This window comes from Bos taurus, chromosome 3 (genome assembly GCF_002263795.3).
Source record: "Bos taurus isolate L1 Dominette 01449 registration number 42190680 breed Hereford chromosome 3, ARS-UCD2.0, whole genome shotgun sequence".
Taxonomy (NCBI): domain Eukaryota; kingdom Metazoa; phylum Chordata; class Mammalia; order Artiodactyla; family Bovidae; genus Bos; species Bos taurus.
In genome coordinates, this window is record NC_037330.1 from 844035 (window position 1) to 869398 (window position 25364).

The 25364-nt window shown below is 41.0% G+C and overlaps 1 protein-coding gene across 4 annotated transcripts in view; it reads left to right on the forward strand.

Moving 5' to 3' along the window:
* Nucleotides 1–25364, forward strand: part of ADCY10 (adenylate cyclase 10) — a 106793-nt gene that overhangs the window by 60932 nt on the left and 20497 nt on the right. For all 4 annotated transcript variants that reach the window (XM_059884946.1, XM_010802712.4, XM_059884947.1 and 1 more), the window contains 10 exons: nucleotides 537–729; nucleotides 1256–1342; nucleotides 5017–5291; nucleotides 6752–6888; nucleotides 12701–12829; nucleotides 16807–17088; nucleotides 17211–17501; nucleotides 22326–22395; nucleotides 22960–23191; nucleotides 25103–25210. In XM_059884946.1, coding sequence (XP_059740929.1) covers nucleotides 537–729; nucleotides 1256–1342; nucleotides 5017–5291; nucleotides 6752–6888; nucleotides 12701–12829; nucleotides 16807–17088; nucleotides 17211–17501; nucleotides 22326–22395; nucleotides 22960–23191; nucleotides 25103–25210 — 1804 coding nt within the window. The remainder of the gene's footprint in view (nucleotides 1–536; nucleotides 730–1255; nucleotides 1343–5016; nucleotides 5292–6751; nucleotides 6889–12700; nucleotides 12830–16806; nucleotides 17089–17210; nucleotides 17502–22325; nucleotides 22396–22959; nucleotides 23192–25102; nucleotides 25211–25364) is intronic.

Below are 25364 nucleotides of genomic sequence, written 5' to 3' on the forward strand. Positions count from 1 at the left end.
ACATAAAGGTTTTAAAGGGAAAATTCTTATTAGTCTTAGTTTTAGCTGTGTTTCTACTCTCTTTAAATGTCAGGCCTGAGAGAGGCTAGTTTTTAAATGTATTTAACAGTGCTGAGGGAATAATTCAAAATAACCAGAAGACATGTTATTTATTCCATCACTTACTGAGTCTTTATAGTACCTGAGTGCTATGTTAGTTTGCTAGAGCTACCGAGACAAAGCACCACAAACTAGATGGCTTAACCAACAGAAGTATATTGTCTCTGTATATAGGAGGATAGAAGTCTAAGATCCTAGTGTCGTAAAGTTGGTTCCTTCCATCAGCTGTGAGGGACAATCTGTTTTGTCCCTCTTTCCCAGCTTCTGGTGGCTTGCTGGCGATCACTGGTATTCGTTGGCTTATGGAATCACTACCCCAATCTCTGCCTCCATTTTCACATGATATTCTCCATGTGTGTTGTCTGTGTCCAAATTCCCCCCCCCCAATAAAAATATATTTAAAAACTCTCTCTGATTCCTGACTTTCTTATAAACAGGACTATTGCTATCGTGTTGACTAAGATCAGCTTCAATCAAAATTTTTATACCATCCAGATACTCATGGCCAATGTACTAGGTCTGGATACTTGCAAACATTATAAAGAACGACAGACTAACCTTCAAAATAAAGTCAAGTCACTGTTGGATGAAAAGTTCCATTGTCTTCTTAATGACATTTTCCATGTGCAGGTAACGAGCTGGTGTTTAGACTCCCGTGAGAAATTGTGAAGGGGCAGGTGAGGCCACCCCTCTGTCATGCTTTATGACACCGCATCTCTTTGGCTTTTATGATCCTTTCCTTTTCTCATCTAGGGTATCCAAGGTGGTAAGGAAATGGCTCCCAATCCTTGAATGAGCACCCACCTTCCTAAGATATATTGGTACCAGACTCAAGATAATCCAAATAACCATCTGCTGATTCTTTTTTTTCCCCCTCATCTTCCCATCCTAGGTATACTATACTAGCTAGTCAAGGGCACAAAATCCCTCTGCTCCCAAAGGTGATTGCCAATGCAAAGATAAGAGTGTGCCCTATTTTTTCTCATATCTATTAGATTCAATGACATAGAGTATTAGAGCTGAAAGAGATGTTATGAATTATCTAACATACGAGGATTTTAAGGCACAGAACAGTAAAGTGAACTGCCAAAGACACAAACTAGTAGTTCCCTCTGCTGTTTTCCAGTACTCAATATTCTTATAATTTTTTATCTAGTTCCCTATTTCACGGGAGGTTTCCAAGATGAGCACCATGAGAAAGCAAAAGCAGTTGGAGGCATTGTTTATGAAGATCTTGGAGCAAGTAAGAGCGTTTATGGGTCAAATAATGGAGGGGAGGGGAGAAACTGGGCATCCTATCGCAAAGCCAGGTTGTCTCAAGAGTTCAGATTCCAAAGACAAGAAGCTCTGAATTATGTGAAAGCTTTAACCCGAAGTGTTTCATTCTCCTCCATCCTTCGAAACCCCAAGGTGAGAGTCTATTCAGAATTTAGTTGTATTTGAAAGGACTCCTTTAACATTACTCCTGGGAGTTTGGCCTCATCTTAAAACCAGTCCTCGTTTTTTCCCTCCCTCTGTGTAAGAAGCGATCTATCAAACCATTTATGTATACAGGCTCTGGAGTCAGACTACAAGAGCTTGAGCCCTTAAGCCTATTATTTGCTACCTAGGTAAGCTTGACCAAATGACTCAACCTGTCCGTGCTTTTACTTTATCTTCTATAAAGTGAAGAAATAATAGTACCCAGCTCACAGGGTTATAAGGTTTAAATGACTAGATTATGTGTAAAACAGAATAGAATCTTTTTCACTGAAGCCACTCAGCCAATGTTAACTGTTTCTCTCTGAGTAATATCATGACTGTCCATTATATGCGGTTGATCACCAACTTTATATCCCATTCCCTAGCTCTCTTGTAAGCACCAGAACCATGTTTCGAAGAACCTTCTGTGTATTCCACTTGGATGTGGGGAATCATACTCAGTTCAGTGTCTAACACTAAATTCATTTTTCCCCCCTACTTCAGTACCCTATCTTCCTCATCCTGATCGTGACCTTTGATTTAGTTAATAACAAGTTCATTCACACATCATTCAAGTTATCTTTGCTACCTTCCTCACTATTTGCCACATCGTCTGCATCTACTCAGTTGCCAAGTCCTACATGTCTACCTCAGACCGACTCTAGAACCCATCCATCCTGTGTTCCCCACTATAGTTCAGGCTCTTTCTCGTCTATTACTATAGCTTTCCAGCTAATCTCTGTGCAGTATACGTCTCCACTGCAATTCATCCTCCATATAACTGCCAGGGTGTATGCAAATTGCTCCAACCTCTGCTTTATACTAATCAAACAATTCTCAATACTAAGAGATAAAAGCCAAAAGACTTTTTTTTAACCTTGGAGAAATGCTACTCATCGTTCAGTGTCACCTCTTCAGTTGAGAACTCCCCCAGATCACAAGGCATGACTAATTCCTCTCCCACTGTGCTTCTGTGACACTGTGAACATACTTCTTATTATGTTTTCCATACTGTATTGCAATTTGCTACTTCAATCTGTGTCTCTCTCCCTCAGGACATTGTGGACTTCTTAAGGAGAGGGAGCCTCTTATTCATTTTCGTATCACTATTGACCAGAAGAATGTTTGGCACACAATAAACAATTCAAGTTTGTGGCAATAAATGTACAATAGAAATTCCTCCTTTTCCACTGCAGGCAAATAAGGCCATATCAGTAATTTCTAAATGTCAGATTTTGAGGACTGTTTGCATCACAAATATCCAGGAAGCTTGATAAAATATATGTATTTATGAGTTCTACCTGAAATTGAAAAAGGCTTGGTTTGGGCCTAGGAATCTGTTTAGTTTGGTTTTAAAATTCCTCAGTGGTTCTGATACAGATCTAGTTGGAAACTGTGACTAAAGCTGTGCTTTGACTCAGTGCTATGATGACAGTCTTTGGATCATTTACTATCAGTGTGATCTTGGGCAAGTGGCTTAACTTCTCTGTGCCTTAATTTTCTCAGTAAATAGATTCAAGAGTGCCACCTCTGTAAACATTATGAAGATTTTAAATGAATTAATTTATGGAAGTGCATCACACATTGCTGGGAACACAGTAGGTGCAGTGTAAATGTTGGCTTTTATTCACATTAGATATGACCCAATTCAATCTATTTAAAAATTTTTTAAATTTATTTGGCTGTTCTGAGTCTTACTTGCAGCACACAGGATCATCAGTCTTCACTGTGGCATGCAGGATCTTACAGTTGTGGCAAGTGGGATCTAGTTCCCTGACCAAGGATCAAACCTGGGCCCCTTGCATTGGGAGCAGAGAGTCTTAGCTGCTGGACCCCCAGGGAGTCTTCAATCTTCTTATTTTAAACCTATGGAAGCTGGGGCCAATGATGTACTATTGAATTCATGTGGGGGTTTTGGTTCTTGCTTTACTCTCCTCAATTCACAAATAATTCACTGATAAGACCATTCTATGAGTAAAACTCACATTCCTATCTGCCCATATGATATTTTTAAAGACAGGAGTTTTAAAGATGATAGTCAAATACAAAACAAAACAATGGGATGCTAACCTCTATTCATTAAATGTTCTCAGAGTCAGTGAAGAGCGTACAATCTGGTGACAGAATGAGGCTGTAAGAGGAGACTTACTGTGTGTATGTGAGAAAACAGGCTATGTAATACTTTAGAATGATCATCTTCTGAAATTTGAAAGTACCCTTTACTGCTTTGGTTTATAAAAACATATAGAGGGAAAGAATGGCTTAACAATCACTTCTCAGAGGGAACCAAGAGAAGCCAAGAGCAGTCTGGAGCAGCAAGAATGGGAAAAGTTTCCTCCATTTAGATATCTTACACTGTGGAAATATAGAGCCCACTACACGAGGGCTCACACTACAATGTAAGCTCTATGTTTTGTCTAATACTGTATCCTCAGTGCTTAGAACAGCACCTGACTCTAAGGGATGCACGGTAAATGCTTAATGAGCAAATAAATAATTCAGACTAGTTAGGGAAAAGCAGTCTACACGAAAAAAGGACACTGGATCTGTTTTTAAGTATAACGTGCTATAACTCAAGCTGCTGCTGCTGCGAAGTTGCTTCAGTCGTGTCCGACTCTGTGCAACCCCATAGACGGCAGCCCACCAGGCCCCCCCGTCCCTGGGATTCTCCAGGCAAGAACACTGGAGTGGGTTGCCATTTCCTTCTCCAATGCATGAAAGTGAAAAGTGAAAGTGAAGTCGTTCAGTCGTGTCCGACTCCTAGTGACCCCATGGACTTCAGCCCACCAGGCTCCTCCGTCCATGGGATTTTCCAGGCAAGAGTACTGGAGTGGGGTGCCATTCAAGCTAGAACAGCATACACTGCTGGCAGGGCAAAGACCAGATCGATTCCTCTCAGCACTTTGCCTCCAGCACCCAGCCCAGTGAGTGCTTGGTAAAGATGTGTTGAATAGATGTTAGCTGAATAAATGTCAAATAGGTATTTCCAGGAGACCTTCATTTTTCAATAAATTAGAATGACTTGAAGTAAATCTCAGTTATTTTTATGTAATGGGTATTTAACTTGACTACAACCCATCTATCCTATACATTATCTTGTCACAAAGATCTGACCAAGTATGAGTTTCTTCCAGCCAGTTCAGTCCCAATGGTCACAAATTCCAAGTTAGCAGAATCTAAATTATCACAAAGACACTGGAAAGAAAAGATTTAACTTAGCTTTGCAAAACTCAGTGGAAACACATGCATACCCATACATATGTATAAAAAACTGAAGTCATGGGAGTTCCCCGGTGATCTAACTGGATTCGGTGCTTTCACTGCTGTGGCCCATATTCAGTCCTTGTCCGGGAACTGAGATCCCACAAGTCTGGCGGGGCAGCCAGAACACAAAACAAAAACAAAAAATCCTGAAGTTCTACAGCACTTTTCTTTCTATTTCTTCACCTGGTTTAGACAGTGAAAGAGGAAAGGATTATTTTCATCATTGATGAGGGCCAGTTTATCGATTCAGCCTCCTGGACCTTCATGGAAAAGCTTATCCGGTCTGTTCCCATCTTCATCATCATGTCCCTGTCTCCCTTTGTCAACACACCCTGTGCAGCTGCCAGTGCCATAATGAAGAACAGGAACACCACCTATGTCACCCTGGGACCTGTGCAGCCTAAGGACATCCTCAACAAAGTCTGCCTGGACCTCAGTGTCAAGGGCATCCCCAAAGAACTGGACACGTGAGTAACCCATTTATTCTAAGGCCTTGACTTATTCACCAGGTCCAAACTTCATCAGATTCCTTAGGTTGTGTCTGAAAGCACCCATTTCAGTATTCCCACTGGTCCCGCCTTTCAAAGGGGCCATTGAACATGCTTGGTAGGATGGATGCTGCTCACCTTGTCTTGTTATGGTCCTTGTTACATCATGTTCAGCTTTGCTTAGAGGCATGAGTTTTGCTTCCCTTTCATCAAGCTGGGTATAGGTACACTCAACTCTAACCTACAGGGACTAACGTCACAGTCATGGGCAAGTGACACGAAAGGCAAATCGGTGAACATTAAAGACCACAACCCACAACTGAGCCAGGTCTTAGTCCCCAGTAATAACATGGTCTGGTACTGGTGTTCTTTGTCACGGTAGATCTTGATATCTTCTCAGTGACTCCTGTACTGGGTCTTGTCAGCAGTCCCCTTAACAACATAGAAATGCCCCTTCCTTAGCTGTCTGTTTACAACTCACCATGGCATCTGTTCTGCATAATGAGGTTATCTTGCTTCTGGAAAAGCAATGTCTCAGACACCAGGCATAAATTTGCCGTGTTCTCTCCCTTTGACTCCCTGTCTCTCCCTCTTTATCTCTGTATTTATTTAATATGTATATATTTATTATATATATGTATTACCTTTTGATCTATCCTTCCTAATTCTAGGACTGCGTCTCAAAGATATATTTCCAGGGAACTATACTCAAAATTTTGTAATAACCTATAAGGGAAAAGAATCTGAACATATATATAACACATTTATACGTGTGTGTGTGTGTGTATATGTATATATAATCACTTTGCTGCATACCTGAAAATAATACAACATTGTATATATATTGACAAAAATATGAAGTGACATATGGACACAGTTTTTATTGAGGCATTATTTATACTAGTGAAAGACAGAAAACAATCCAAATGTCCGTCTCTAAGAGGACAGTTAGAGTGAAGTTGGATGCATTCACAAAGTGGAGCCCTGCATAGCTACAGAGAGAAATAAGAAAGCTCTACTGACACAGAGGGATGACCAGGATACACTACTGAGGGGAAACAAGGGGAAGCCTAGTGTGCACTATGCACAAAGTGCTGTTTTTTAACCTAAGGAACGGGGTGAAATATATATGTGCATTTTCTATAGTTTTTGAAAGAAACCTTGAAAAGATAAGCCAGAAACTAATTTAAATGGTTACTTATAAGGTGAGGCAGGGAAGCAAGACTGAGGGTGTACCTTATTACGTAGTTTTGAGTTTGGAAAGATTTAAATGTCTTATGTAATTTTCAAAAATGAAAGAAAAAAAAGCAAAGGCAATCCCTAAAAATGGAAAACAAAACAAATGGAGAAAGAAATGCGATTATTTTTGAGTGATTGAGAAGACTCAAATATTTTTCCTTCCTAAAAGAGATAAATAGGTTGCCTCATTTTCACTACAGGTATCTGGCAGAGGGAAGCTGTGGAATTCCGTTTTACTGTGAAGAATTGCTTAAAAACCTAGACCATCACAGGGTCCTTGTTTTCCAGGCAATGGAGTCTGAGGAAAAGACAAATGTGACCTGGAATAACCTGTTCAGTAAGTCCTATAACGATGGTTCTTTCTCTCACTCTCCTTGTGAAGAGAGAGTGGCAAGAGTAGGCTTTTCCGTAGGCTTCTTCCTAAAAGGGTTTGAGGAGGCAGTGAATGCTGGACTTGATATCCCGACTGTGAGAGAACTTAACATTGCCTGGGACTCACTGAACTGAGAGGAAGAATGTAGACCTGTAATCGAGATGAAGGAACGGAGAATCTTAAAGCCCAGAATCAGAACTGGTGAGGGATGTGGATGTTACCAGGGAAAAGAATAACTTGTTTTCCAGAGGTAAAATGATTATCTCAAAGTGAATTGTCAACGAGGTCCTCATGGCACTGAGACATGCAGAAGGATGAACTTTAGATAATGGCACAAAGAGGCCAGGTGGCTATTTTTAAGAAAATGGTTTTGTTGAAGGGAAAGGGTGGGGGTTGGGGAAAGGGGTACAGATGCAAGCTGGGATGTAGACGATTAGGATTAATGTGAATGATAGGAAAATGTCTAGGGTGGGTAGGCTAGTTATTCAAGGAGGTGGCAGTGATAAGGAGAAAAAATAATATGCTAGCAAAAAAGAAAGGAAGGAACTATATTTAGAAAAAGGAAGAAGGTGGCAGTGATAAGGAGAAAAAATAATATGCTAGCAAAAAAGAAAGGAGGGAACTATATTTAGAAGAAAGGAAGAAACTATATTTGGACACAAAGGTTTAAGAGATAGCATCTATGCTATGAAAAAAGAGTTAGAACAGTGCAATCAAAAGAAAATTTTAGCTTTGAAGTTAGGAGTCCAGATTTCAGTTCTCCATATGACATTTAATAGATGATATTTAGGGATTAGTCACAACCTTTATTGCCAGCTACCTGCTCTATGATGTAGAATAAAGGAACTCAAATCTTTTCTCATTTATTCACTCAACAAAGGTCTACTGAGCACCTTTCCTGTGTCTTACACCACAGTAGGCATTCTGGGGATCTCTTTGAATATAAACAAAGTGAGTGAATACAATAAAACTTTGCTGCCTCATTGAGTTTCTTTAATTAAACTTTTTGAGGTGATCATAAATTTACATACAGTTGTAAGAAGTATTGGGTTGGCCAAAAAGTTCATTTGGATTTTTCCATAAGGTGTTATGGGAAAACTCAAATGAACTTTTTGGCTAAAACAATAATAGGGAGAGATTCTATTAATATATACCCTTTACCTGGTTTTCCCCCATAGTAACATAAGCAAAACTCTACAATATAATATCACAACCAGGATATTAATATTGATACAATCAAGATACATAATATTTTCATCACCACGAGGATCCCTCATGTTGCCGTTACAGCCACCCCACTTCTCTCCCACCCATACTTTCTTCCCTGGTAATCACTAATCAGTTCTTCATATCTATAATTTTGTGACTTTAGGGAATTTTTATAGATCGAATAATAGAGTATTGTAATCTTTTGAGATTGTTTTTCACTCAGCATGACTCTCTGGGTTATCTGGGTTGTTGTGAGTATCGGTAGTTTGGTCTCAGTGGTTGCTGAGTAGTGTTCCGTGGTATGGACATACCGTAGGTTGTTTAGCCACTCCCCTGTTGGAGGACACCTGGGCTGTATACAAAAAAAAGAATGCTAAAGAACATTATTGAGTCAGCTGACAAGAGTGGAAGATGGACAGTAAAAGATGATAAGTATATTCTACTTACGTAAGAGAATTGTTATTCTTGGGGAATTCAGAGTAAAGTATTTGGGAGTAAAAGGGCATGATTTATGCGACTCAATACTCAAATGAAATGCTTCTGAAAAATATGTACATAGAGAACAAAGGGTATAGCAAATGGGGTAAAATGTTAACAATAGATGGATTTGAATAAAGATTAATAGTGTTATTCTTACAACTTTTGATAAATTTGAAACTTAACAAATAAACAAATTTTTTTAAAACCAAACAACTTTTATTGGTTTCCTACTGAGTTTACAATGAAATCCAAACTCCCTACCTTGGACTGGAGATCCCTGTGGGAGCTGCCTTCCACGCCCTCTGTGGTCTCACCAACATTCTGAAATACGCTCCAGCCACATTTCTGCTCTTCTAACACCCTGAGCTCCTGGTTGCTCCCTCTCCTTGGTGTTTTGCATACCTACTTCCTCTTGCCCTTATCTCAGGTATTATCTCCTCACAGTCACTTTCTCTGACCATGCCTTGCTTAAGGAAGACCTTCCCTACTCTGCGCTTTTTCATTCGTCTCTGTCACCATGTTTCTTTCTTTCACAAAACTGAGTCACATTATGAGGTTATCCTCTTAATTTATTTATCTGTTGGTTATTATTTGTCTTCCACTGTGAGAATGTCAGCTCCCTGAGGGCAGGAAGTCTTATATACTCCTGAATCTCCAGTCCTAGGATGGCCTGTACCTAAAGGTCTTATACCTAGAGTGATAAAAGAATGGTCATCACAGTGCTAGGTCCTGGAAAGGGACATTAAAAAGCATAGAAGACCATGGATCAAGTCGTGTTCTTTATATATTTTTGGTTGTATGGCTTGTAGGATCTCAATTCCCTGACCAGGAGTTGAACCCGAGCTACAGTAGTGGAAGTGCTGAATCCTAACCACTAGACTTGGCAGGGGACTCCCTGTCAAGTCACATTCTTAATCCCTGTTCTCCTACCCCCACGACACAGGCACACACCTGGTCCCTTTTCTGGTATGCTACCCTTCATTTGCTGCCCCCATCCTGAACTCTTCCTTTGCCCCACTTGCCTTGCTGACCAGTCCTCAGCTTGGCTCCTGCCCAGGTCTATGTTCTGAGGAGGGCATTCTTCACATTCCATCCTCAACCTTTCTCTTTGCTAACTCAGTACTCTCTCTCCACTTGTTTTCAGTTTTTCATTTGTTTTCCAACCTTCTATGTGTGAAGTGCACATGTGAGTGACTATGTATGTGTTTGTGTACATAATATCCAACCTTAATTTCACTCTTAATTCCAGACCCATATTTCCAATTGCCCATTGTCCTATACATCCCACCAAACTCAACAAATATAAAATGTAACCCATTACCTCCCTCCCATACTGCATCTCCTCTTGTATTTCCCATCTTGATTATTGGCAACACTCATGTTTCTCTCACCTCCATCACTATCTTGCCTAGGTCTCTTTTTCTCAATATCATTAGTATTCTTTGCATTATCACTTGCATAATCCTACCCATCTTCACTTCCTGATATTCCATCGTCATAGTTGGAATTCCATTGGAATTCCATGGTCACATTCCATTGACTAGGAAGGTCATACACACCTTCCTAGTCTCTTGCCTGTCCTCACTTCTTCCAGTGTTATCTTCATAAAAATGGTTGGATCACTACCATCCAACTTGGGATATTTCTCCATTGTCTATGGAATAAAGTCCAAACTTCATAGTGGGGTATTGAATGCACTGCATACTCTGCTCTCAAACTTTCTAAGTACATACATCTCCTACAGTAAGTAGCACTCCAGCACTTCACCCACTGTGGTTTGGTCACACTGGCCTCTTTACATTTCCCTAAATTGCAAAGTGCTCGTGGCTTCTGTGCTTTTGCATTGATCACCCTTCTATTTTCTACTTAGAATATCCCTTCATTCTTTAAGGTTCAACCAAAATATTTCTCCCTCTATGAAGCCTTCCTGAATCTACTGACTGAATTAATTGTCCTTTATTCTCTATTCCTCTTTGCTCTTTAGCTCTTTAAGTCACTTTTCCTGTATTATGATTAGTTCCCTAAATATCAGTTTCCATAAATTTTAAGATCCTTGAGGACTGGAAGCATGCATTAGCCACATTTATAGCCTTCACAGGTTCTGATGTATAGAAAGTCTATACTGTGTTATGAACTCTCCAACACTTAACATCTGTGCCTACTCATGTGGCACTTGCTTACTATCTGGTTATTTGACTCTCTGTGTATATACCTTTTCTTTCCAGGAGTTCAGGAACTTAATTATGGTCACCCTCATATTTCCACATTGCCTATCTCAGTGTCTTGTATGTGGTGACCCAAGGACGAAAGAGTAGATAAAACCAAGGAGGGTCTTGGAATGCAGAAATGGAAAAACCGTACCCTTATCATCCTTCCCTCCCCTATGTTGTAACTATTAACAGATTTCAGGTCTTCCTAACCTGTCTCCTCTCCTATCCTATGCTGCTGCTGCTAAGTCGCTTCAGTCGTGTCCAACTCTGTGCAACCCCATAGACAGCAGCCCACTAGGCTCCTCCGTCCCTGGGATTCTCCAAGCAAGAATACTGGAGTGGGTTGCCATTTCCTTCTCCAATGCACGAAAGTGAAAAGTGAAAGTGAAGTCACTCAGTCATGTCAGACTCTTCACGACCCCATGGACTGCAGCCTACCAGGCTCCTCCACCCATGGGATTTTCCAGGCAAGAGTACTGGAGTGGGGTGCCATTGCCTTCTCCGTCCTACCCCACAGGGAGAAGATATTTGGCTTACTGTTCCCACCCCCACGCAGTTTATGTGCTTCATCCAATCAGCAAATGACCTGCAGGACCCCTATCCCACTCCTTGTACCCTGGGTATAAAAGTGGACTAAGGACCCCTATTCAGCGTCAGTTCTCCCTTGAGCTGGCCTGCTGTTCTAACAGCTTCTCCCACTCTAATAAACTTTATTTCCCTTTCATTCTGTCTCATGTTTGGAAATTCTTTTCCAACCTGTGCCCGGACCATGACATTGCAACTCAAGTGTTAATGAATGACTGGAGGGACAAATAAGTAACACATTTTGGAGTACCAGGAGAAAAAATTACCATGCAAGTTTATATTCAAACTTCATTTTTAATATCTTTCTTTTATTAAAAAATGAGTTCTTAAAAATTTTTTTAAATTTATTTTTGGCTGCACTCAGTCTTTCTTGCTTTGTGCAGGCTTTCTCTTGTGGCAAGTGGGGCTGCTCAGTTGTGGTTTGTGGGTTTCTCGTTGCAGTGGCTTTTCCTGTTGCAGCACTCAGACTCTAGAGAAGAGGCTCAGTAGTCTGGCAAGTGGACTTAGTTGCTCCAAAGTATGTGGTATCTTAGTTCCCAGGCCAGAGATCAAACCCATGTTCCCTGCATTGGTAGGTGGATTCTTAACCACTGCACCACCGAGGAAGTCCCTAATATCTCTTTCTGACAATAACTATTCTTAAGTAGAGTACAGTCTTCTACAGAATGTGCTTGCCTCTGAGTGTGGGTATTTCAGTGTGCACACAAGTATATACTGTAAGTATACATATAAGTGTATCGTATACAGTAAGTATGGGTTTCCCAGGTGGTGCTAGTGGTCAAGAACCTGCCTTCCAATGCAAGAGACATGAGACACCAGTTCGATCCCTGGGTCATGAAGATCCCCTGGAGGAGGGCACAGCAATGCTTGCCTGGAGAATCTTCAGGGATAGAGGAGCCTAGTGGGCTATGGTCTATACGGTTGCAAAGAGTCAGACGTGACAGAAGTGATTTAGCATGCATGCACGTATATAGTAAGTATAAACTGTAAGATACACCCTGATAATCTTTGAATCAAATTTTTGTAAAACTGCATGTATTATGGAAGACATTCAGTTGTTATTACCAATCCTTTTTTTCTTGGGCAGGGGAGGGAAAGAAAAACATGTTTTGAGTAAATTTTGATTTTCATATGTCAGCTTTACTTAAAACAGTATTCCAGAATACTTTAGGGGCTGACACACATCTCTGCCTGCTCATTCTCATGTGAGACCCAACTCTAAGTTTATTGGAAAACCCAGATAATAATAGGACAATGACTCTCAACTTTTCTTCCCTTATACCTCTCTATAGAGAACTTTGCTAAGCCAACAGAGGACTTAAAAACATTTACTTTCAGTCTTGAGGAGGAAAATGAAGAAGTCTGTAACCTCGCTAGTGGTGTCAGATTGAAAAACTTGTCACCACCAGCATCATTAAAAGGTAAAGAAAATGTGACCTGGTGTTCACTTCCCAGGACCCAGATTTTCCTCTTGCTTTCTTTAGAATGCTTCGACAAAGGAGAAAGTGAGAGGGTAACAGACAGGAAGGCTGGGGTCTCCAAACGGAGGAAATAGGCTGCGAGCCTTGGACATTGTTTCTCTCTCTCTTAAGTGGCAGGAGGAAACAAACTACAAGTGTTAGATATTTTCCCCTTCTCTGTACAAATTTAAAAAGAGGTTTCTTTTAAAATTCTGTGTCACCATGACAACACCTGGTTCTACCTGAACTTAACTTTTCTCCAACCTTGAGCTAACCAAGGCATTTTTCTTATGGAAATGTTTTTCTTAAGCTATGTTAATGAACTACGTATTTATCCTAAACTGTCTTCAAGTTGGTTCTGCCTAAGACTCAAAACTGACTTGACAAACCAGTATGTTTTACTCAGGCAAATATTCTCTTAAGCTATGTTAATAAGGGGCTTCCCTGGTGGCTCAGAGGTTAAAGTGTCTGCTCTGCAATGCAGGAGACCTGGGTTCAATCCCTGGGTCGGGAAGATCCCCTGGAGAAGGAAATGGCAGTCCAATCCAGTATTCTTGCCTGAAGACTTCCATGGACAGAGAAGCCTGGCAGGCTACAGTTTGTGGGGTCACAAAGAGTTGGACACGACTGAGCAACTAACAGACACACAAAGTAGCTATATAACATCTGGCTAAAGACTAGCAGGAGAGGCACTCTTTCTGCCCGCTTCTGATGTCTATGTCAGAAGCTTTCTCTACCTCTTTTATACTTTAATGAAACTTTATTACACAAAAGCTCTGAGCGATCAAGCCTCATCACTGGCCATGGATTGAATTCTTCTCCTCCGGAGGCCAAGAATCCCGGCATCTTGCACAGCTCAGCAACAACCTTTCAAAAGGAAGATAGAAGACTGGCTTTATCTGTTTCATGTTACCTAGGCAATGGGAAGGCTCCATGGTAGGCTTGCTTTTCCTTTTCTAAATAGAAGCCACCTTCCTCCTGTGCATATTTTGAAGTCTGATTTGAACAAGGTTTTATTCAACTGCATAAAAGAATGATGTATAGTACATTTGCAATTAAGCAGAAATCAAATAATGAGAGAAAATCTAACACTGATACTTTTTCTCAGCTATCTACTTCTGAAATGACAAACAAGGGAATTTATATCAAGAAGGTACTATTATTCATTTCAAGAGAAACTAATTTCAAGCACTGTTCTAGTATGCATTCAGCTCAAGTCCATGCCTTCTATGGAATGTTCAAATGTTTAGTAGAAGGATGAGATTTCAAGTTCTCAGTCTTCAAAACAGCATTGTTTGTGTTTCATTCACTATGTCTAATAAAGTAGCAAGGTAGACTAGTTTGGTTTCTTTTAACCAGTATTTTTTTATTGAAGAAGTTGATTTACATACAATGTGTATTAATTTCTACTGTACAACAAAGTGATTTTTGTTATATATATATATATTTATATATGAAGTATATATATATATATGTATATTTATATACATATATATACACAAAATTATATACTTTTTTTTTAACTGTACTATGTGGCTTGCAGGATCTTAGTTCCTCAACCAGGGATTGAACCCAGGCCATGTCAGTGAAAACCCAGAAACCTTACAAGTATACCTCCAGGGAATTTCCATGTTCTTTTTTCTATTATGGTTTATTATAGGATATTAAATATAGTTCTGTGTGCTATACAGTAGGACCTTGTTGTTTATTCATTCTTCATATAAAAGCTTACATCTGCTATCCCTGCTTACATCTGGACTAGCTTGGTTTCTACAATGTTCTGTGGACAGGTTGAAGAGTTCATATTTTGTCCTGATGTGGGTGATGCAATAGACGGATATACTGGTCAAGAGTCCAGGAAGTTATGTGAGCTTTGATATTCAAGCTTAGATGGAATTGGAGCTAGGAGCTCTCTGCCACTTGGTCTTGATCATAGAAATAATAATGAGTTGTCACAAGAATGAAAACTGGGAAAGGTCAGTTTTCATTCCAATCCCAAAGAAAGGCAATGCCAAAGAATGCTCAAACTACTGCACAATTGCACTCATCTCACATGCTAGTAAAGAAATGCTCAAAATTCTCCAAGCCAGGCTTCAGCAATACATGACCCATGAACTTCCAGATGTTCAAGCTGGTTTTAGAAAAGGCAGAGGAACGAGAGACCAAATTGCCAGCATCCGCTGGATCATGGAAAAAGCAAGAGAGTTCCAGAAAAACATCTATTTCTGCTTTATTGACTATGCCAAGGCTTTTGACTGTGTTGATCACAATAAACTGTGGAAAATTCTGAAAGAGAAGGGAATACCAGACCACCTGACCTGCCTCTTGAGAAATTTGTATGCAGGTCAGGAAGCAACAGTTAGAACTGGACATGGAACAACAGACTGGTTCCAAATAGGAAAAGGAGTATGTCAAGGCTGTATATTGTCACTCTGCTTATTTAACTTATATGCAGAGTACATCATGAGAAATGCTGGGCTGGAAGACGCACAAGCTGGAATCAAGATTGCCGGGAGAAATATCAATAACCTCAGATATGCAGATGACACCACTCTTATGGCGGAAAGTGAAGAGGAACTCAAAAGCCTCTTGATGAAGGTGAAAGAGGAGAGTAAAAAAGTTGGCTTAAAACTCAACATTCAGAAAATGAAGATCATGGCATCTGGTCCCATCACTTCATGGGAAATAGATGGGAGAACAGTGGAAACAGTGTCAGACTTTATTTTGGGGGGCTCCAAAATCACTGCAGATGGTGACTGCAGCCATGAAATTAAAAGACGCTTACTCCTTGGAAGAAAAATTATGACCAACCTAGACAGCATATTGAAAAGCAGAGACATTACTTTGCCACCAAAGGTCTGTCTAGTCAAGGCTATGGTTTTTCCTGTGGTCATGTATGGATGTGAGAGTTGGACTGAAGAAAGCTGAGTGCCGAAGAATTGATGCTTTTAAACTGTGGTGTTGGAGAAGACTGTTGAGAGTCCCTTGGACTGCAAGGAGATCCAACCAGTCCATTCTGAAGGAGATCAGCCCTGGGATTTCTTTGGAAGGAATGATGCTAAAGCTGAAACTCCAGTACTTTGGCCACCTCATGCGAAGAGTTGACTCATTGGAAAAGACTCATGCTGGGACGGATTGGGGGCAGGAGGAGAATAGGACGACAGAGGATGAGATGGCTGGATGGCATCACTGACTCGATGGACGTGAGTCTGAGTGAACTCCGGGAGTTGGTGATGGACAGGGAGGCCTGGTGTGCTGCAATTCATGGGGTCGCAAAGAGTTGGACAGAGCGACTGAACTGAACTGTCACAAGAATAAATGAATGCTGGAGCAGATAAGAGAAATTTTATTGCCAGGAAGTTCCAGGGTAGCTAGCGAAGTAGATAGGGTAGCTAGTGAAGAAGATAGGGTAGCTAGTGAAAAAGATAGAGACTGACCCACTGGAGAAGTCAGCACAGAACATGGAAGTCACGCCCTGCTCCTTTTTATTTTCTTGGCTGCACTGTGCAGTTTGTAGAATCTTAATTCCCCAACCAGGGCTTGAACCCAGGCTTTTGGCAGTGAAAGCCTGGAGACCTAACCACTGAACTGACAGGGAATTCCTGGGTCCTGCCCCTTCTGACCACTGTGGCCTCCCATGACCTCTCCTCTCCTCACACACCCCTGTCACATTTTAACACCAAATCAGAACACCTTGAAATTGATCTTATTGCTGTGGCCAATGGAACATGCATATTTTTAGGTCATAGCATCTCCATCTTTTGTACTCCTGAGTGCTATCTGCTAAGTAGGTACTAAGCAAATACTTCTTTTGGCTTAGCTCAACTGGGTATAGTTTTATGAACAGGAACTGTAGAGCTGGACAGTTATCCATCTCTAGAATGCATTTGATAAAGACAGATGACTAATTCCCAATTTGTGTGGCTTTCTACCTGCAGAAATCTCTCTGGTCCAGCTGGATAGCATGAGCCTGTCCCATCAGATGTTGGTGAGATGTGCTGCCATCATTGGCCTAACTTTCACTACAGAGCTGTTGTTTGAGATTCTCCCTTGTTGGGACATGAAGATGATGATCAATGCCCTGGCAACCCTTGTGGAATCCAACATCTTTGATTGTTTCCAAAATGGCAAGGAGCTCCGAATGGCCCTAGAAAAGAACGCAGCTTCATTTGAGGTGAATTATCGATCCCTTTCTCTGAAGCCGCTCATTGAAGGAATGGGTGAGTAGAGCCTGGAAATGAATCATAGTTCCTTCAGTTTAAGGCACATTTTGATAAAGGAATGGATCTGTGTTTTGTAGCAGAGGCTGACTTATTTTCCATGGTGTCTCTGTCTTCTCTAGACCATGGTGAGGAGGAACAGCTCCGTGAGCTGGAAAGTGAGGTGATTCAGTGCCACATCATTCGATTCTGCAGCCCAGTGATGCAGAAAACAGCCTATGAGCTGTGGTTGAAGGACCAGAAGAAAGCCATGCACTTGAAATGCGCCCGCTTTCTGGAAGAAAACGCCCACAGGTGTGAGCCCTGCCGAAGTGGAGACTTCGTCCCCTTTCATCACTTCGCAGTGGATATCCGGCTCAACACCTTGGACTTGGATACCATTAGGAAGATGGCTAAGTCCCATGGATTTCAAAGTAAACTTTTTTCATTCCTAATTAGTCCTAATTATTCCTGGGGAAAACAAAGGCAAGATCTATAAGGAGTAGATCTAGACCATGAGGGTTTCAAGTCCTCTTCTGGCTCAGACACCACAAATGATGAGACTTAAGCAGTGTAGGTCAGTGAGGCAGGGAGAGTTGAGGAGTGTACCTGCAACTGAGTTGGCAGAACCAATCTCACTGTGAGACTGTCAGGATGGATATGGGGATAAGGACTCTGGTAGAAATGAGGTATGACCGGAGCTCAAATTATAATTTCCAAAGGGGTAAAACAGACAATCACATCAAGGGGTGGAACCCAAGGAGGGGAGCATGACCCAAGAGGGAGTAATGTTTCTTGGCAGATAAGAATGCTGTTTCTCTGTGTAGTTTGAAACAAGGTTCCAGTAGAAAAGGAGTATGAGTGGGAGAGAATTAGCCAGGACTAAACAGGTCAGGGTCCCAGAAAAGAGGGCTTGGGTTCAGGACAGGGATTCAGGATGTTAAAATTTGTACCAAGTACCTAGATACAATGAATGTTGCAATCCAAAGTGAGGCAAATAGATGAATGTACAGACAAATAAAATATACAAAGGAAATAGTTGAGTATCAGTTATTATCTTGGATCCTTCATCCACATTCAAGATATGAAATGAGGAAGAGTGTGGAGAAGGCTAGGATTTGTGGGGAGATTTGGCAAGAACTGAGGAGTAACTGTGTACCCCCAAGTGGGTTACTTCCTTCATCACCCCAACCCTAGGAAGGTGTCTCCTTTGAAATTGGTTTGAGGACACAGAAAACCTCATACCTAATGAAGCCAAAGCACCCTGTGGCTGAAACAGGATCAACCTGCCCTCCCAGAGTTTGGGAAAGGATTTATTTATCCCATAAATCAGATATAACTCACCTGGGAGAAAAAGTCAGCCTGCTGCCATTTTAAGTTGCTCCCAAAAGTACCCCTAAGAGTGTGAGAAGACCCCTAGTAGTGGACTGCTGGAATAAAACAAACATTAAGAGAGCAGGCAATGGAGAGCTAAAGAAGATACATGACCAGATCAAGGTAGCTTCAGTGAAGAGTCCCAACGTAGGGCTACAGTCAAAGCACCAGCGAAAGTATTCATAGTAAAGAGTTGACTGACAGATAAAAGGGAAAGAATACTCCAGACTGTCTGGAATCAGTGAGTCTTACTTTACAAATACATATATAATATAAATATGTATGTTTTAATTAATTTACTTGTTTGGTGAGGAGTAAAATCAGCTGGCAGCTAGCAGACAGGTCAATTGGAGCAGAGCTGGTCTTCAGCAGGCTGGCTAGGGCCACCAGAGAGAACAACTTGAGTTATTCAGGTTCTCCAATGTACCATAACTTTCACTCCGGAGCATATATGTTGGGATGTCTCTGAGAAATGTCTGCTGATGTCCATTCATCAGCACCTTCAGCTGAGTGAGGCTAGGGCTCAACTATTTCCCTTATCAGAATTTTTCACCTATTTAGAAGGGTATCAACTAGATATCTTTAAAGACATTTTTTAGATTTCCTGAAAGTTTTACCATAAAAACAATAGTCCCAAGACCTACTGTCCTCCATTCGTATGTTCAGTAGTTCTTCTCATTTTTTTTTTAAGATTTTTTTATTTTTTTGGTGTGGACCATTTTCAGTGGTTATATATGGATGTGAAAGTTGGACCATAAAGAAGGTTGAGCACCAAAGAATTGATGCTTTCAAATTGTGGTGCTGGAGAGGACTCTTGAGAGTCCTTGGAGTGCAAGGAGATCAAACCAGTCAATCCTAAAGGAAATCACCCTGAATATTCATCAAGAGGACATCAGTGATGCCAAGCTCCAATACTTTGTCCACGTGATGCAAAGAACCGACTCATTGGAAGAAACCTTGATGCTGGGAAAGATTGAGGGAAGGAGGAGAAGGGGGCGACAGAGGATGAGATGGTTGGATGGCATCACCAACTCAATGAACATGAGTTTGAGCAAAATCTGGGAGATAGTGAAGGACAGGGAAGCCTGGTGTGCTGCCGTCCATGGGGTCACAAAAAGTCAGAGAGGACTTAGCCACTGAATAGCAACAAAATTTTTAAAGTCTTTTATTGAATTTGTTACAATATTGCTTATGTTGGTTTTGTTGGCCATTAGGCATGTGGGATCTTAGCTCCCCAACCAGGGATGGAACCTGTACCCCCTGCTTTGGAAGGCAAAGTCTTAACTGCTGGACCATGAGGGCAGTCACAAGGGGAAATATTTTTAACTTAGCTCTTCTTTCTAGTCATTACCTCCATATGCTAAGTGATATGTTAATGCTGCTTTTTAAAAAATCAAATTCTGACATCACCTGTTTTAGTCTTGCTATGGTAGGTGAAAATCTAACTTTATTACACCACTCTTGGGCACCTCTCTCCCAATGTTGTTATAGCACTATCATTAGATAAATGAATCAAGTATCTACATTATTAAGACTATGTAACTGCTGTTATAGAACTAAGTAATATACTGTGAATAGATTTCTTTAAAAAAGTTTATTTTTCCTAGAGTTTTTATGAAATTTTCTTTTTGCAATGTCTTTGCTATAATATCCTGTTTCAGTCTTGGCTGAAAGACAAAAACAAAGACATTTGTTATCTCCAAATCTCCCCTAAGTGTGAGGTATGCTTTTAGGTAATATTGGAGAAGGGCATGTTAATATCATACGAGTTTCAAGAACACAGCACTAGGTATGAATCAGTGAAGTTGATTCCCTTTTCAATTCTCTCTCCTTCCTAAAAACTTATTTTCTAAGTTTTGATCCATTCTAAGGATGGACAGCCCATGGGCTCCCTCCTGGGTTCTTTCCTTCCACCTACTCCACCTAATTCTTCAGGGACCACTCCTTTTATCCCTTTGATCTTCTCAATATGCGATTTTCTCATTCAACATTTCATTTACTCATTTAGTAAATATTTATTGAGTTTCTTATATGTGCCAGAGGTTGTTCTAGGCACATCGATAGAGCAGAAGGAGCCAGCAAAATGGGCAGCCATTGAGGAAAGAAAGCAAGGGAATGGGTGTTACAGAAGCTGGTAAAAGCAAGGAGAGGTCAGTTGTTGCAAATACTGCCAAGAGGTATAATGAGATGCAGACAAAGATGTAATGTTTGGATCTGGCAACTTGTTTTTACTGGTAACTCTAACAAGAAAGTTTTAGAGGAGTAGGAGGATAAAGGCATAATTCAGTTTATTCAGCTTCTATTCACTAGAGATGAACTGGATGGCAGACTAGGAAAATGAAAGTCACTCAGTCGTGTCTGATTCTTTGCAACCCCATGGACTATACAGTCCATGGAATTCTCCAGGCCAGAATACTGGAGTGGGTAGCCTTTCCCTTCCCCAGGGATCTTCCGAACTCAGGGATCAAACTCAGGTCTTGCACATTGCAGCAGATTCTTTACTAGCTGAGCCACCAAGGAAGCCCAAGAATACTGGAGTGGGTAGCCCATCCCTTCTCCAGAGGATCGTCCCACCCCAGGAATGGAACCGGGGTCTCCTGCATTGCAGGCAGATTCTTTACCAACTGAGCTATCAGGGAAGCCAGACAGCAGACTAGGAGAGGTGGACAAATCAGTCCTTATACAGTATGATAAAGGATGATGATAGAGGCTGATTGGGGCCATTGGACACACAAGTTTGGGCACTGACTCTAAGGGGCAAAGGCACAGAAGGCTTTCAGAAGAAGGTGGTAGTAGATACTCAGACTGCATTTTATAAATTGAAAGATCTGTGGAGTAATGCATTTATCTTGGAGTCCGGAGACTTATATCACTAACAGATCTGAGACAAGTCCCTTCTACTCTCTAGGATTGTTCCATCTCCTCGAATGGAGAAGTGGCTGGATTCAACAATCCTCATTTGTTTTCTGTTTTAAGATCTTTATGGAATTTTCTAACCTATTGCAGTCTGGATAGACTGAAGGTTTTAAATTCAAGGCTCTCTGCCCTTAAGTTATTCCCCTTTTGGGGGTATTCCATTAAATGTCAATTTCTCTGTTAGAAGCTGACATCATTTTCTTCAGCATTATTAATTTATACTTTGAGTTGTGCTTAGTCACTTCAGTGTGTGACTCTTTGTGACCCCATGGGCTGCAGCCTGCCAGGTTCCTCTGATCATGGGGATTCTCCAGGCAAGAATACTGGAGTGGGTTGCCATGCTCTCCTCCAGGATACTTTTAGTAAATTATGATTGTGTTATCATCTAAAACAAACCCCACTATTTCAGTGGGTTCACACAATAGAATGATAGCTTTTTTCTGTCCAGGTAATGATCCAGTGAGCATTTTGACAATGAGCCTTGTTCACAGTCAGTCAGGGACCCAGGCTCCATCTGTGTTGTGGGTTTGCTATCCCTTAGATCTCCACAATTAATTTGTTTTCCTGTGAAAGGAGAAGGTGGTGAAGATATCTAACCATCTCAATTCAGAGGTGACATATATTATTTCTGATGGAATCCCATTTTTAAACTCAACACATGGCTTCACTGAAGAGTGAATGAAGAGTGAATGTAATAGGAGGAAATTCCATGGTGGGCCAGTGGTTAGGACTCACTCGGTGCTTTCACTGACATGGGCTTGGAACTGATATCCTGCAAGCTGCACAGCATGACACGGACCAAAAAGGAAAAGGAAAAAGATGCAAAAGGACTGAGAAATGTAGATCCTGGCTAGGCAACAACAATTTTATTGTGGAAAGGGAACAGGAAGCTTCAGTATACCCCAGACATCTCTGCCACATGATCATTTCAACGACTGATACAACTCACTTGTTTGTTTATTTTCCAGCTGAAGAAGAGATCACTTTTTCAAGAATAGAGACTTCTAAGAAATCTGAAATATTTTCTGAAAATCTCAGGTACAGTCATCTATAATTGTTTAGAAAGTAGAGCATGAACAGTTGGCATTAAATTCAGACCATTGTTAGAATCATTTGTTTGGTCAGTACTCTGGCTCTTTAAGGCACAAGTCAGAGGGTTATGTTTTAAGTCTAATCAGTCATTATGTAACCGAGCAGGATCGTGGTGGGTCCTTCCCAAGACAGACCGTAGCACCTCACGGCACCCCATGTCCTCTGCTGTATGTAACTCCTCTCTGAAAATACGTAGATAGTAGTATCTGATTCATACTTCCTGAGTTATTTTACAGATGCTAAAACCTACCAAATGGAGGAAATCTACATTAGATTTTCTTTTATTTTCTGTCCACACTGTGTGGCATGTGGGATCTTATTTCCCTGACCAGGGATGGAACCTGAGCTCCCTGCAGTGGAAGCTCAGAGTCTAAACCACTACACCACCAGGGAAGTCCCTACATTAGGTTTTCTTATCTTGCTCTTTTATTTGTTTTAAAAGATAGTTTCATATCAAATCCTATCTATATCTACAAGTTATTACTCCTATTTATTTCTGCATTTGGACAGTTCTGAAGAAATAAGAGAAAAGATCTTGAGTTTCTTTGATAACATTATAACAAAAATGAAGATATCTGAAGATAATGTCATCCCTTTGGAATCGTGCCAGTGTGAGGAGATCCTAGAGATTGTCATCATGCCTCTGGCTCACCATTTTCTTGCTTTGGAAGAAAACAACAAAGCCTTATATTACTTCCTAGAACTTGTGTCTGCTTATCTCGTCTTGGGTGATAATTATATGGTAAGCTGTTTCTACCCAGATCACCTCCATCCTTGAGACAACTTACAGACCAGAGAGCCATAAGGGAAGCTCTAGTTTTTGTTTTGTTTTGTTTTGTTTATTGCTTCGTGTTCTTGATTCCTGCCAGTAGCCTCTTCCTTTGAAAATCAAATTGCTCAGAGGGCAAATCACCTGAGATTGAAGAAAGTCAGAACAAACCGCAACTACCATTATACATTATATTGCCACCTTTAAAAACTTGCTATGGATTGTCTACCTATATGAGACTCTGGTCTCAACTCTTCAGTTTCAGTAGAGACTTCCTCAGTAATGTCCCAGATGCATTTGCCCTCTGTCTTCCCCAAATATCTGTCAGCACAATACCTGTAGGTCTTTGAATAAGAACAAATCTAGTTTTACTCTTGTGATCTATGAAGGGGCTCACTCACTTTGGTTTTCATGTAATTTGTGCTAAGTTATCATATATACCTTTAGGCTACCAAAGCACTAGTGAATGCTTCTCCAGGATAACTGTAAATAAGTTTCAGGGCAATACGCCCTTAGAAATGTGGGGATTTGATACATATAATTAAATGAAAGAATTCATTGTTAAGTTGGGAAGCCCTGAACTGAATAAAGATAAGCAGGTTTCTGTACTACCAATATTCAGAGCCTTTATATGCTAAGATGCACAGAAATCTCCTGGAGGGTTGGGCTAGGACTGGGACATATTATTTCTCTTAAACTTATTTGACCTTAGATCACTTTTCATAGAGTAGCTGGCTGGACTAAGCTTCCATGAACTCATTTGAGGAAATGTCTTTCTGGGCCTTGCTTCATCTGACTTCCAGCCAGCTTCGGGAAAAGCTTCCCACACCTGAGTAGCCGTGGTTGCCACCCTTCATGCCTGCACTGGTGGACCCATCCAGATTTTATAGTGTGGCCTAATTAACCCCTACAACTTAGATTTATATAAGATTTTTAAATTAAACTATTAAAAACGTCAGTAAGCTCTGGTTCTCTCAAGTATTTTGAAGGAAAGCCTTCAAAATATAATATGTATTTTATACACATATGTGAAGAAGAGGGTGATGTGGCCAGTGAATCCCAGAAAGAGAAGGTTTAGGTAGCCTTGGGGGCCAACTTGCTAAGCCTGTGCTCACCCTCCTCTCACTCTACAGGGAGTGATGAATGTTCAGGAAAACAATGATTGATTGGAAGCAGAGCCTAGAGCAGGGTCCCACAATGTGCCATTTGCATCCCCCTCTCCCAGCATAGAAACCTTGTCTCCCTTTCAGCCTTCTACACATACCACTTAGACTGCATGAGACCTGGGGACGTTGTCTCACCTTATTTTACTCTTCAAGTCTGAGCTTGCCTTTGTGTTCACATGTGCCAAGACACTCTTAATGATGTTTCATTGAAGATGAAGTGACAAAGGTTGTTCAGGGCCTTAACTTTCTCTTCTACCTCCCAAAGATGGCCCTGACCAGAAAAAAAAAAAAAAAAGGAAACAGTCCATGATTCATTCCATAAGTAGAGACTGGCCTTCATGGATGTGGGGATGGTCTCAGGAGCCCTGAGAACATGGTTGGAAATAGGGGAGCTGGGGATGGAATTACTCAAAGAGGGAAACTGCCCTGGGGAAAACTTCAGGTAAGATGTCTTATATGACAACATGAAGAAAGAAGGAGATTTCTAGATTCATCTTCTAGAATGAGAGATTCAGTGACCAAGATGGACATGAAGGTGATATGTATCTTCAGCAGGAACTTTCTCCACCCCTCCTTTCTGATCAGGGGCTAAAGGTAGAGATGGAATCAGGAGCTGGAGTGGTCCTGACTCTCTTCCTTCAATGGAGTTTGGGGCAATGGCCCCTGTGGTCCTGATCACCGTTGACTCAACATTTTCTGCTCCTTGTGCTGGTTGCAGGCTTATCTATATTTGAATGAGGGAGAGAGGTTGCTGAAAATTCTCAAGAAGGACAAATCTTGGAGTAAGACTTTTGAATGGGCTACCTTTTTTACCCTCAAAGGTCAGGTAAGAAATCATTAGAAACGTGATTAACCTGTTATTTATCACTGGGGCTTTATATAGAAGAAGTCATAGAAGTCATCCCTATACTTTCTACCTCCTCCTCCCATCCTCTGCCACAGATCTTTTCCAAGACTCCAGGATCCCAAGCCCTGGGACT